The 15,221-nt window shown below is 38.9% G+C and overlaps 1 protein-coding gene across 1 annotated transcript; it reads right to left on the bottom strand.

Moving 5' to 3' along the window:
- Window positions 1-10,619: 10,619 nt before the first annotated feature.
- On the bottom strand, window positions 10,620-11,843 carry LOC113351259. The gene is made up of 4 exons (XM_026595277.1): window positions 11,630-11,843; window positions 11,334-11,349; window positions 11,084-11,163; window positions 10,620-10,814 (listed from the first exon to the last, which is right to left on the bottom strand). The coding sequence occupies exons 1-4, from the start codon at window positions 11,813-11,815 to the stop codon at window positions 10,620-10,622; spliced, it is 477 nt and encodes a 158-aa protein (XP_026451062.1). The 5' UTR covers window positions 11,816-11,843.
- Window positions 11,844-15,221: the final 3,378 nt, after the last annotated feature.

The following is a 15,221-nucleotide window of genomic DNA, read 5'->3' as shown; positions in this document are numbered from 1 at the left end:
GACAATGAATGAATTAAGGGAGTACCAAGAGGAATACATAGCATTGGAGGAGAAGCAGAGGCAAGTCAGCGAAGTAACACCGATCTCGGCGAAGGAAGGAAATTCGAGGTTATTACCAAGGACAGTCAATGTCGTGGAGGAGGATCCAAAATGTGAAAAGGGGATCCTTCTACCCCAATTCCTGCAAAACTAGTAGCTGTGTCAAGTGGAGATCAGGAATGAATCGATCAACAAAGATATGAGGAGTTAAGGCGAAGGAATTATGAGCCGCGAAGTCATAAAACTGGATATCAGCAAAGAAACAATCAAGGACCTAGATTTGGAGAGCGAAGACCGAATGCACCATCTTTTGAAGATGTAAAACTTCCTAGACTCAATACAACTGTGGAAAAGGTATGGGAAGCGATAGTATTGACGGAGGAGATCCCGCCCCCACCAAATTTGGGAAGAGAACCACCTTCGGGAGGTAGGAGTCATGAGTTATGCAGGTATCATCATTTTCATGGACATCACACGAATGACTGTAAACATCCGAAGAATTATACTTCACCTAGTAGAATACGGAAAACTCGCACATTTCTTGGAGATGATGTGCCCCCACCACCACCCCTACCTCGTGATAATCAACAAGTGTATCGAATTGAAATAGATCAGGGAACCCAAAAACTGAACTATAATTCAATAATACATTCAGCCAAGAGCATTCAAAATTTCCATGATAACATACTCAAGAGGGTGCATAAAAGGGACTTCGAAGGAAATGAGATATTCAGTATCGCGAAGAAGGAACCATTAGAAGAGTGGAAAAAAAGAGAGATAACGTTCTCAGCAAAAGACGCACCTGAATGAGGAACTTCACATACAGACCCCTTGGTCATAACCTTGAACTTTGGGAAATACTCAAAGTGGGAGGAAGACCAAGTCAAGAAGGAAAAGGTATGGGCAACAGACAGGATCCTGGTAGATACGGGGAGCTCGGTTGACATACTCTTTTACCATGCGTTTAGAACCATGGGGTACAAGGATTCCGACCTCGTGCCATCGACATACAACATATATGGGTTTAACGGGGTTGCATCAAAGCCAAAGGGAGAACTAGTCGTGAAAATTTTCGCGGGCGAATTGGAAACAAAAGTTACAGTATGCGTGATAGACATAGACTCGCATTATAATGCTCTCATAGGACGACCATGGATACATGGGATTAAAGGAGTTGCGTCGACATACCATCAAGCTATATGATTCCCTATGCCAATTGCGGTAGGAGAGAACAAAAGAGATCTAAAGGATGCGAGAGAATGTAATGAAAAGGATGTCCATAACTATGATGAGAAACTAAGAAGAAAGATAGAACAAAAGAATAAGGTGTGCGAAGCGAAAAGAGAAGAGAAACTGATGGTATTCACAATTGGAGTATGTGAAGGGCAAGCTACATCCCAAATGGGTATATAAGAGGTAGATAAAACGTTGGATGCCAACGAAAAGGACCACAAAGTGACTCCGGAGTGAGAAGGTCGGATTGAAATAAAGCAAAGTGGGAAGTCGAAGAAAGGGAAAATTCCATAAGGAAGGAAAGCAACACAAAATTAGAAAGAAAATCCTCTCGTAAAAGAAAAACAAACCCCACGAGGTGGAGCAAAGGAAAACATTACCAAACGTAAAAGGGTATTGGTACCAGAAACTGAGGGAAACGACGAAGATAAGAAAGCACGAGGTTCAAGGAGTGGGCCAAAAGACGCTTGCGAAGAAGGTAAGGAGATGGAACGATTGAAGGAAGAACTCTACCAAGAAAGGTGAAGGAAGGAAGACCGGGTAAGGGAGCATATAAGGCTAGAAAGGAAAAACGAGAAACTCATAACTAAGAACAATCACCTAAAAGGAAAACAAGTGGAGCACGACACCCAAAGAGGATAAAACGCTTCGGGAAGAAACTTAGCAGTTGAAGGGCATCAAGAATATTGATGAAAAGTGAAGAGGCGAGGAGAGCGAGACGAACGGGAAGATATAAAAATATCCATAGAAAATAGCAAGAGGGAATTCAGATAAACGGAGTGTCGAACACAACAATTGATGATGACCGGTAAGCGAGGAGCAACAAGCAATGTCCGGATAACTGTAAGAACATCTGGGTTGCAGGGGCGGAAAGAAATGATGAACAAATGTGCGACAAGTGAGCCCTACAAACCAGAAATAGCAGCGTTATTCTCGTTAAGACAAAGGGAAAATGAGAGCTTGCGAAGTATTGTGGCGAGATGAGATACAATTTGCGGAGAGATGAAAGGAAGGTTGTCCGAAGAAGAGTTAGTGCGCTCGTTCATCTGTGCGTTATCAACAAAGCATCCTTTATTCTCAGAATTGTTAAAGATCAGAAACTATGTAGGGATGAAGGAATTGAAGAGGTATCAGTCTGAACACATTCGCATAGAAGAAGAATACTAATAACCAAGCAAGGATCGTATAAACGGAAGGATTGTACTTGTTTTAATTAATTTATCAATGTATCAGATTTACAAAACAATAACAATGATATTTCAGAATTTTGATGAATCAAATCAAGGATGTGAATTCTCGTGCTTATGAAGCAATTAAAACAAAATAAACCACAACCCAGACAAGGTAAGACCTCGCATTAGGAGGCAAATACGACCTACGAAGTAAATGGTTTCTAGGGAAACTTAAAACCTTCACCTAGGAAGGATGAGAATCTACAGCGTGCACCCTAGTTTGCACGAGAAGTGCAAGAGGGAAGACCTAACGCACATCGTGAACAACTCTCAGAGAAATAAGCTAGGGCAATGATAAGACCTATCTTCTGAGGGTCCCTTTTATGATGACCTTCGGTAAGGGGTGCAGAAATATGACCAAGGCACCGACGTATTCGGTTGAGCTGCGGGTTCCTGGGACGTCTGGAGCATTACCGGCCATGTCCGTATGGCAAGTCTTGGCTACGATGCACTCGATCCCAAAGAAACCCCACTTAGGGTGTGACTTCGTAACCACAATCCATATCGGCGAATGGGATAAGAAGTCACGAAAACAACTGAATGTCGTAATAACTTGATGGGAGGAGACCAACATGCATGTTAGGGTTAACCTCCTTGAAGGGGAAATTAGGGGGAATATAAAGGGATGGCACCCTCCAGATTAGGGAGTTGTGTGACCAAAAAAGAGGCAATGTCATGGGGCTAATATTCATGGGGATAGCTAGTCGTGTCACATTTCCGCGAGATGGGGTTCAAAACGAATGATAAGACGAGGTTGATGAATTATTATTTGAAAGAATAATAAGCGCCTGATACTTCGTCGAATTAAGATCCTTCAAAAAGGATGGGGCGCAATAAGACCTTAATTAGGAGGCGCAATAAGACCTCAAAAGGAAACAGATGAATAAGAAGCAGAATTAAAACCACCACCAGTTATAACCCGGAGTAACACTAAAGGAAAGCAGAAACGGGATTATCATCAAATGTATAAAAGAGGCAAAATCAAACAAATAAGACTAGGAATAAAGGTTTAAGTAGCCCGAGGCAAGGACAACATGAGATGCACAGACGAGAACACAAAATAAGAATATGCAATGGGGAAAGCAGCAGGATTCAAAACTTATGCGAAATAAAACGAATCCATGTCATACTTCGTCAATCCACAAAAGAATAAGATGCAAGTATATACTTTAAACTTTGTTATTCTTTTGAGTATTCCCTCGGAAAGTATATACTTGACCAAAGGGCTAGGTATTGCAACACTCTGTTGAAAAATCGTAATATTGATATGTCTAACCAAAGTATACTACCCAAAAAACAATCGAAAGTATGTTTTGCCTCCCAAGCTTGGGAGCGCCAAGATAGAGAAATTATTTCCAAAATAGTGAAAAATGGAACTTAAAATATGGAAGAAGAAAAGTTAGGATTGTTGCTGAAGAGGAATGCCATCAGTGACCGTTATCTCCGGGACATCACCACCAGCTTCGCAAGGTCTGCAGCAATATCCGCATTAGGATTTGAGGGTTGTCCAGAAAACCTTGTAGAAGTAAAGGCATCCTTGGGATCTTCCTCTTCGACCTTTGCCTCCTTGGACTTCTGTTCCTCGTCATCTCATGCAAACCTCTATTCTTCGCCTGAGACGGTTCTGTCGTCGACTGGATGCTCATCGTCAGAGAAAATCTCTACAGGAAAAGTAGGATGAGGAATACCATGCTCATCGCAGAAATTGTTGAAGAGGGATACCAGGTAGTTCTGAGTATTCTTACGAGATAACTTCGCCACTTTCGCGGAATCCTCCATCATGTCGTCGATATCAGCATTCAAATCCTTAACATCATCTCTAACGCGAGAAAGCTCGTTGCGAGACTCATCCCTTTCATGTGAAATATGAAGGATATGATTCTTGTAGCGCTCTTCGGGTTCTGCAAAGACGAAATAAAATTTTATCAGAAACTTGAAATTTGATTTGACCATAACTACATGTCGCACCTAAAACTAACTTCCATTTGCAAGATAGTAGTGTTCAAAGTCTCTTGGATATTATAATACAAATGATTCAGTCTGGAGACTTCAAGATGTGATTCTCGGAGCTGAACGCATAACTCGTGATACGAATCGTCCGAACCTTTACCATGACCGGACTTCAAAGTATCTTTGTCAGGATGAATGATGAGGGTACCCTTTCTCTTACGAAGATGAACAGACTTGGCTTGAGAAGAAGATTTAACGGATTTTGGGAGCGAGGAGACTTCTAGCTGAGCTTGGAGAAACTAACTCCACCTTTTTATTCAAACAATCAATCTCCTCGTTCAAACCAGTAACTACGCTGCGAGATTTACGAAGGTCATGTAACTTGATTCTTCTTATTGATTGTACGTTCCTTATTCTCCTCCAATCTCTTAATTAACGATAATGACGAGGAGTGAAGATTCCTTGAAGTAGTGAGAGAGTTATTGACTCGCTGAAGCTCTAACTTGAGGCATTAATTCTCTTCATGAAGATGATGATTCAATTCCTCGTTACGAGAGCAATCGACAGACAAACGGTCCACTTGCGAGAAAAGAGTTTCGACCTTCTCATTCAGAATCTCTTTTTGAGTTACATAGAAATCATTCTGAGTTGAGAGGTTCAGGTTTTCAACGCCAATATCTTCAAGTAAGGCAGACGTTTCGGAAGCATCCATTTGACGTTTCATGCATTGAGCTTGACGAAATACGAAATAAGAAAATAACATACATAAAGAGAAAGACAAGAAATGGATCTACGAGGGGAGAACTTACTCTGAAGCTTCTCCATTTTCTTGTCTTTCTTCCTGGAGTATTCTTTCTTTTCGTTAATCTCCTTCGTCAAATCCTTGATTTGAGCATCATCCTTCTTCATCTTCTCATCTTCTCGCGGACAAGTCTAATCTCCACCAAGGTAGTTAATATCGGTTGTACAGGCCGATATTAAAGGTTTTTATAGGATATCGGAAAAAACCTTTACGATACTGAAAATATCGGCGATACGAAGGAGAAACGATAAAAAACGCGTGTATCGTCCTGTACAGACCGATATATCGGTTTCACTTGTACACTGATAATATAGGTTTCACTTGTACACTGATATATCACTAATGTATTTTGTCTTTTGATTATGATTTCTTGAACTTTTAGTTCAAGAAAGTAACTCCACTAATTTTGCTAACTTCATATATGATTATGGTGGATGTAATTACTGTAAATATGATGTTGATGGGATAACGGACATTCAATGTTTGGTTTCGTTGTTGATAGTATAAGGCTCTAATCAACCACCTCTTATTTTGTAAGGTTGAAGTATGTTTACTACAATTATTATTTTCTACTATGGTTATATCAATATATTTTTTTTTGATAAATAATAAATATTAAAAAAAATCCTAATGATGTATCGCCTATAAAAACATATAATATCATTTGTGTAGGTGTATAGGACCCGACCGATACGATACCGATACACGATATTAACTACCTTGATCTCCACTAAGCTGTCCATGTGACGATTGACTTCCTGCCAACCGACAAGTTAGAGTTTAGAAACGGAACTCGAAATGCTATGAAAAACGGTCGAAGAAGTATAAAGGGATCACCAGGTTCATTAAAGCAGAATGTTGTTGAAGAGTCAGATTCATGGAGGCGTTCAGAAGTACGGATGAATCTTGAGAAAGAAAGTCGCCAGCACTAAAAGTCACCAAAGATTCAAGGGCACGAGACCTCGTGGCGGGATCTTCACGAGCCTTGTGATAAATTCCTTGCAGAAACTTCATGTCGGGATCATATAGAGGATTAGACATCACAGACGAAATCTTTTGCTTCAACCTTGTTACAAGGGGGGTGGGTTTCTTTGGGGATTCCTCGAGATGCACGGCCAAAGGAGGAAGAACGGGAGGATCAACACTTTTGGGAGAAGAAGTTGTAGGAGGGAGAGTAGACTGATGCTTAGGAGGAGCATGACGAGTTGGAGGAACAACCGAACTCCTAACCGCAGTCAAACCAGCCAAGTCCAAGGTCCTACGCTTCCTTTTAGGCTCGCCAGAAGAGGGTACGTGGAAAGCACCAGTCTGCGAAATAACGAGTTCAAACCTATTAGAGGATGGCAGTACTATAATACACGAAGTGGCAACTTTCAGCGAATTAAAGATACCTGAATTAAAGAGGAAGGCGTAGTAGGATGATCACACCTTTTTCGTCCCTTAGATGGCTCAGAAGTAAGTTGCTTAACAATGGGAATATCATCCTGTGAAGAGTAAGGGGTTAGAATCTAAGGTTACATCGCGGAAAAGAAGATAACGTGAAATAAATACTTATTTGGGAGCAGGAGATTCAACAGATGCCTCCCTTTCCTTGATCCTTGAGGAGACCAGCAGCAGGCATTTCGTACCAAGTAAAAGGGAAAAAGGATATCATAACGTACAAAACCCAAAGCACGATGAAGATCTAAGAGACAAAAAAATACCTCAGTTGGCACGGACCATCGAAATTTCCAGGGATCACAGGCAGCGAGATAGCAATGCTTAGCGTGGAATCCCTTTCTCATCAACACCCTAGACTAAGGGGCCCTCTACTACCAGAGGAAACATCATCCAGTCTTCGTCACAAGAAGAGCGAAGTCAGTCATCTCGCCCCGGTTCGAGAGGATTCACATCTAAAAGAAGAGCTTTGGACGGGGTAGAGGCGGTGTTTCGGATAAGCTGAATACCCCACTCCTGATGCTTTCTCGAGATTGTGAACCTATCAGAATAATTGGCCGCAAAAGAGACCACGTTATAGTCGCGAGGATCATACTCATCAGCTATTAACGGAACTTGCGAAGTGTCATTCTTTGAGCGAATCATAAATTCGTTGGAGATCCGAATCGCATTGACAGAAAGCTGGAAAGCCCCACACTGGATCCTATTCAGAATCTCGAGGAAGGAAGGGTTAGAAGGGTTGTAGAGGGGAAAAGATAACCCGGATCTCAACTGGACAACGGTGACAATCATCTTGTATGCAGACCAAATATCGAACAGAATGCACATGTAAGTCAGTTCCATATCTTGAGTTGCAGAAATAGGGGTAATTACAGAAGAATCGACAGCGGGGGTCAAAGTTAAACCAATCTTCTGAAAGTCGTCTTGGAATTCCTCAAAAGTTTTGAGCGGGTTAGGTGTTGAAGCTATCTTAGGGGCCATGAAGACAGAAGAAAGACGAGGGAAATTGAAAGAAAAGAAGGACGACAACAATGGCAGAAGCAGGAGCAGTAAAGACGAGAGTTCGAGGCAAAGAAAAAAGGGAAGAAGAAACCCAAAACCAGGTTAAAACGAGATATTTATAGTATAAAGAAGATAACCGGCAAAACGGGTTGTCGACACGTTCGAGGAATCCTGACCGGTAGAAGCCGGTTACCAAGAGAACATGGCCACGTGGAATCAAGAGGGTGGAGAACGTGGCAGCCAAGGAACTTCGAACAGTTCTTATTCCATTCTCATGTGACTCGAACAGAATAAGAAAAGACAAAATGTAGGTACACAAAATAGGCTCGCCACGTGTCCGCACAGGAAGGCACGAAATAAGTCTTAGGAATCTCACCCAAGGATCTTGCATCGTTCCTCAAGATTCCAGTCAGGGACTTGTCAAATCAAAAGTCAGAATCATCTCGTCAACGATTAACGACACGAAGTAAGAACACATGTACGCACGGAAGCGTTCCAAGACGAAGTAACTCGCATAAAGAATTTAAAACATGAAAAATCACTTGGAATACCCAACAAGATACCAACCACGAAATCAGATAGGCGAAGTAAGGTTACTTGGTTGAAAATATAACCCGCGAAGTCAGTATATTATTGAGCAAGAAAAGAGACAGTTGTCCCGAAAAGTTCCCGAAGATGTCAGCGAAAGAAGGGGAAAAACTTTATGGAAAATGGTCCGGACGAAGTAAAAAGCTAACCCACGAGAACATGGCGACCTTGGACGAAGTAAAATGAGATGTATTCCATTAGGATTGGAAGGTTTGTAAATACAGGCCCTTGGGCAATATAAAGGGGAACGGATTTTGGGGGGATTAGAATAGTCTTGCTTAGTGTGCGAGATTAGGGTTTCCTGGTGTCCAAAATTTATAATTTCATCTCCTTGAGTGGTATATCAATATAGAATTTCTTACCCAAATTATCTCTTATGTCTTAAATCTTGTTTATTTCTTATTTGGGTGTACTACTGGATTTCCGGTAGTTACACACAGAGTAGGAATTTTTGGGTTTTTTTGTGTTGAATGGTTGTTGTGATAATTGGTTGATGCTATTGTAGAAGATAATGTTGTTGAGTAGTATTTGAAGCTACAATTAAAATAACAGATGGAATAAGTTGTATGTCATAATTGCAGGAATGTGGGAATGAATGGGTATGGATGTATGAACAGAAATGCAGGGGTTTGAGGTTATGAGCTTAGTCTTGAACCTGCAATGGACTGAGACAATGATGAGTCTGTGTGAGAAATGGCTAGGTGCAGCTTGAGTTATGTTTACAATGCCATGTATTGTGGTGTAACTGAATTACTTAGTCTTCTAATTGGGTTTTTGGTATTTTTGATTTTGCATTGAAAAGGAAGCTCAAATGTGCATTTGCAATGCTTCATGGGAAACCCATTTTGGTTTTTGTTGCGATATTGATGAAGCGACTTCTCATGATCTCTCTGGTATGTTCAATTACTATGAAACTGGTGTTCTGAATTATCAATTATCACATTTAAGAGCTTTTAGTGAGAGAGTTTAGCTAGTTTTCATTTTACTTGTGATTTTATGCCTGCCGGAAGTGTTATCCGTTATGCCTGACCGGGATTTTGAATCTGCGGAGAAGGATTACAGTTTAGACAATGTTCAATTGGGTGGTGTGTCAAATTTAAGTGCTGGAGCATCTCGGTTGTTTTCGGAGGGGAATTCTAAGTATTGGTTAGTTAGAATGGAAAAACCTACTGTTGAAGTTGTTACAAAGGCGCAAATGGTGGATTACTATGCTCAAATACTATCAAAGGTTTTGGGAAAGTAAGTATTGATGCTTTAACTACTGCTTATGTTGAGTTTTCGGCTTTTTTGCCTAAATTTCATTCTCTTAAATATGTGTAAATGATGTTCTGCGGTGAGATGGATGCAGAAATGTGTATATATCATATTTCATGGAAAAACAACTTTGGGTTCTGTTGTGAACTTGATGATGAATGTGCGCACGAACTTGTAGGTCAGTGCGAGCTGCTATTGTGTCCTTTTAGATGGATTTCATGGTTAGTGCCCATGCTATTGTGAACAATGGAGTCTGTGGAGTTATGTTTGATGTGTTATAAGGAGATTTTGAAGTTGTTGCTGCACTGAGTTGCTTGAGGAGTAAAGTCAGGAACCTACAGGAAATTGGTTGTGCAGGCAGTGAATGGCTTGAGAAGAATAAGTTTGTAATTGCAAATGAAAATTTAACTAAACTGCAAATGGCTTGAGTAGTGTGCTGCAATATACTTATTTTAGGTGCTGCAGTAGTAGTGGCTTGAGTATTGGTGATGAGACAGAATTAAATCAGCGATTCAAAGAAACGGTGCTAACTTTCCATCCATCAATTTTGATCAAATAAGGCTTAGATTTGTAAGAAAAAAAAGGCTTAATTTTATAACCCATAAAAGAAATAGGTCTAGATTTGTAAAAAGCCCATAGAAAAAAAAAAAGGAAGAAGAAGAAAAAACAATGGAAAAAAAAAGATAAGAAGAAGCAGTATTGATTAGGTTTAGGCTTAGTTTTTGGCTTGTAATAAATATAATTAAAGAATTTTTTTTTTTTTTAATTATGAGTGAAATATCCCTTATCCACATTTGGGGCGTTTCAATCCATGGAGCCTTCAAAACCAGAAGCAATCTATTCAAAACAGCCAACTAGATGGTAGAGACTAAGAGTCTACTATTAGGCACTGGGGACCAGAATAAAACAAAACTACGTTCATCCTGAATCATCAAACTTAGAGCTGGCAAACGGGCGGGTCGGGGCTGGCTTGTTACGGGTTACACGGGTTCGGGTTAACACGGGTCAAAACCTGCGGGTCGATATTCTTCACGGGTGGTCATTTCTTCAACCCGCGCCCGTAACGGGTAAAGCTTGCGGGTTCACGGGTTACCCGGCTTGACATCACTCCAATTCCTTTCAGAGAGTTCTTTGTCGGCGGTGGTGGATTTATGGTCTTCTCCCCAAATAACTGCTGTTACAGATGATGTGAATATAACCTTCTCCATCGTATCTGTCTGAGCACAAGCTTCTAATACGTTATGAGCAGCTCTAACCTCAATTTCATCCATAAACTCCTGAAAAAAAAAAGCAAGAAATCAAAATGAAGATCATCAGACATCTAATTAATTAAGCAATTGAAATAAGGAAGTTCATTAGAAAATGTAAAAATAGCGTAAATCCCATTACAATAATCATACAACAATGGACTTGTTACTGCTCTGGTACTGAAACAGTATTGATTCCGTGAAACTAAATATGTTTACTTTCATTTATATATTTCTCTAACCTCTCAAAACGCAATTGTTGAAAGTTATCAAACTGATTCACCAAAATTATAATTTACCTGTACCAATTCACCATCGCGTATCACAGACATCCTCTTTTGTTCAATCTGTGATCTCCCGTCAATAACATCCCATGATTCTGACATCAAGTCTTATCACCATTAAGCCCAATCTCAAAAATTTATAGATACCACAATACATGCATATCATCTCAAATAAAAAACATGATTAGAAAAACATCTTCACTAAAACAAAAATCCAGTACTTGATTTAGATAGATAAAATCACATTCTTTGCAGCAAGCAATACCTAGCAAATCCATGTCCTGGAGTATAAAGAAAAACCAAAGAGAAATCAACGGAAAATTGAATCGATAGAAAACTCAGATTAGGGATAAAAAATAAATCAAATCTAGGATGATGCTTTTAGAGAAGAGGGTCAAGGAGAAACCGAACAACAACAAAATAAAAACAAAAAAGCATAGGGTTAGCTAAAGTTCTTACCCAACCTTCGAACAAACCTATTGCCAGCTACAATAAGGAGGAGAAAAAAAAAAGTAAATCAAAAATAAAAATTAAGTAGACAGAAAATTAAGTAGTACATACATCAAAGATGGGTTGTTCTTGAGGAGTTTCGAAAGTGTAGAACAAAGCAGAACAATCTTTCAAAGTGTTGATAATACTTTCATAATCAAAAGGATCCGTTTCAAATATCTTCAATTTCTTATTGTTTAGACAACTAGCTAGTCTTAATGGCTGCAAATTACCTGTGCACAAAAAAAAAAAGAACATCAAAAATTACCAGCCGAAGAACGCAGAGAATAAGAGAAGGAGCAGAAGAAAAAAAAGAGAAGGAAAGAGAACGATATCTCTTTAGTTAGTTTTAGGTTTAACTTTTTATACCTTAAACCTAGGGATAGGATTAACCCTAGATAATCTGACGGTCAGGATTAAATAAAAATTAGTAATTAGGTATTGTAGACGGGTTAACGGGCTGAACCCGCGGATTTACGGGCCGGGACGGGTTAACCCGTTTACTCACAAGCCGGCATTTCTCCAACCCTAACCCGGCTTGTTTAGACACCAGCCGAGCCGGGTGCGGGTTTTTCACGGGTCGGGCCGGGCAAACCCGCGGGTTTTGGCTTGTTTGCCAGCTCTAATCAAACTAGCTACTTTGGGACAATCTCTGGAGCTCAGACTCGCAAACCCTGAAAGGAAAATGCAATGATTACATATATAATTCTATGCCCTTGCTCGGTATGCAACAGATTTTTGAAGCTGCTTAAATCCGCAAGACTGCTAATGCCGCTAAAGCTACTAGTTAATCTTGATCAATTAAATTTGGAAAATTTCTTGTTTGGTCCTAAGCCCATAACATTATTTATAGGAGGGTCCAACCGGATTTTATTCTTATCCTAGGGTCCAAAGTTTTTTGAAAACATGGAAATGACTAATATACCCTACTGGTTAAATATGTGTGAAATAACATACTTCTACCAAATCGAGATTTTATTTATCGGGAGGTCCAAATTTAATTAAAACATATAAAATACCACAAATTTGAGTACATATCTGCTAAATTTGTGTTACAAATTTGAGTACATATCTGCCACCATGCTTAAAATTTGAGTACATATCTGCTGCACTTTTTACAAATCTGAGTACATATCTGCTGCACTACTTACAAATCTGAGTATATATCTGCCGCACTGCTTACATATAGAGTGTGTATCCGTTGGACATATGGAACCTGTAAATGTGATCAGAATATAACAATATTAAAACACATCAACAAAGCTACCATCTATTTCAGTATTTCACACACGTACTCATGGGTCAAACAAAAAAAAAAGTGGCAAAACTATGAACAAAACAGAATCAAAAGAAGTTTCTATCAGTACGTCATATACGTACTGCAGATTCATAAACTAAAAACTCAATTGCATGTCAAGAAGTGATGGATCCATGAATATAACCGAACCAAAGCACATATTTTAGTATCTCACACACGTACTCATGGATCAAACCAAAAGAAGTAGCAAAATTGTGAATAAAACAGAATTAGAAGAAGTTTATATCAGTTTGACATATACGTACTGCGGAGTCATGAACTAAAAACTGAACTTCATGTCAAAGAAGTGGCCAAACTCAATTGCATGACAAGAATAGGTGACAGAACTATGAAAAATAAGAGGATCGAAACAGATATTATAGTATTTTGTATATGTACTGACGGATAAGACTAAAAAATGAGACAAAGCACATCCAAATAGCATTTCCTATCATTATGCGACATATGTACTGAAGATTCATGAACAACAAATCAACTGCATGACAAGAATAGGTAATAGATCTATGAAAAATAGGAGGATCGAAACAAATATTACAGTATTTCGTATATGTACTGACGGATAAGACTAAAAAAGGTGACAACACTTCAGTATTATACATACATACTCATGGATCGAAAAAAAAACTGGAAAAACTTCGAATAAAACAAAATCAGAAGAGTACACCATATATGTACTGTCAATTCATACCAAAAAAACACTGTAAAAAACTGAAACCAAACGTATAGATGCATAGTAAACAAAGATTAACAGTACGTCATATACGTACTGATGGTTAATACACAAAACCAAACTGAAACCAAACCAAAAGCCACCAAAATGAAACTAAAATACCAGATCTACAAACAAAACGAACGTAAAACATGATTTTATAACTAGATCTGGACTATTTTCATCAAAAACCACAAGTACATCATATACGTATTGATGATTAATACACAAAAGCAAACTAAAAACAAACCAAAGACCAACAAATGGAATTAAAACATCAGATCTACTAATGAAATGAACATAAAACATGACTTTCTATCTAGATCTGAAGGATTTTTATCAAAATCGAAGTAAAAAAATTAAAAAATCAAGCATGAATATCGTAAGAACAACAAATCCACCTACCGATTACACTTGCAGAGCTCGAACTCATGAATCGAATTCACGAATCGAACAAGGACCTCAAATAATCTTCACTTGCAGAGCTCTTCTCTGAAAACATAAATTGAGAGAATGAAAAAGAAACGAACGTCTCTATCCGTTTTTATATAGTGCGGGGTGTTTTGGGAATTATGATAATACGTCACATGTGTCCCGCACGTGTACAGGACCTAGGCTTAAAAAATTAGGTCAAGTTTCATGTTTTCTTTTAATTATGGACCTATGCTTACTGGGCTTTAGTGGGTGTACCTGCCACTAATTAGTATCACTAAATTAGTACCTATAGGTAATTCCTACATTAAATTTTTATAATGAACTTAGCCCATTTTCGTTAAATTTTCCCATGTTGGTTTCCTTTTTGTGTTCCGGTTGTATTTACTGGGTTAAACTACCCATTTATGTATCTCATGTTCAATGAATTCTCATTTTGACAAAAAAGAAAAGAAAAGACAGCACCGTTTTTCAAAAGACGGGCACCTAGCTCAGCTAGTCATCCCCGTTTCCCAAAGTTTCATGCGTTCCAGGAAGTCCCATGTTCGAATTCTCAATGACGTAATATTGTAGGAATTAACATGGAAGGTAGAGTTGGTTAAGTTACCCATGAGGCTCGCTGGTATTCGCACAACAACCTGTTCAATTAATGTAGTAGTACGTTGTTGGAACTTAGCTTGTTAGACTTCCAACTAGTTAATGCAATAATCTTTATCTAATAATAAATATTTTTATTTTTATTTATTTTTTTTGGAAAAAAGAGGTTTCCCTCGTATCATTGATATTATAATTCCGTTTTCTCCTTGAAAGGAGTTACGGATTCAAGTTACATATTTATTCCAGCTTTGGATGTTCAAATAAGCTAATAAAGCATTTAAAGTATAATCTTTCCATGTGTGTTGTATGGCATACTTGTTATAGAAAACTGATAAATTTGCAGCCCATATTACATTAAATCTCCGAACTAAAATGAAATCAAGTGCTAAAAAATTTATCTCAAACTTTTTCTTGTTTCCAAAATCTGCGCTTATCATGTATCTATGTCCCTTGCTGTCGCACACATTCCTATCAGTAGCAGTGGAGTAGGTTCAGAATTGCTTCTAATCGAGATAGTGTGACCACTCAATTCTGTTGCCTGTCGGAAAGCAGCTTCATCCCCTTTGATCTCAAGTTGTTCCCAAGAAGTGCAGTTAGCATTGAGTCCT

The sequence above is a fragment of the Papaver somniferum genome, chromosome 2 (assembly GCF_003573695.1).
Source record: "Papaver somniferum cultivar HN1 chromosome 2, ASM357369v1, whole genome shotgun sequence".
Classification (NCBI taxonomy): domain Eukaryota; kingdom Viridiplantae; phylum Streptophyta; class Magnoliopsida; order Ranunculales; family Papaveraceae; genus Papaver; species Papaver somniferum.
Note: the sequence above shows the minus strand (reverse complement) of the source record. Positions and strands in the feature narration are given on the sequence as shown.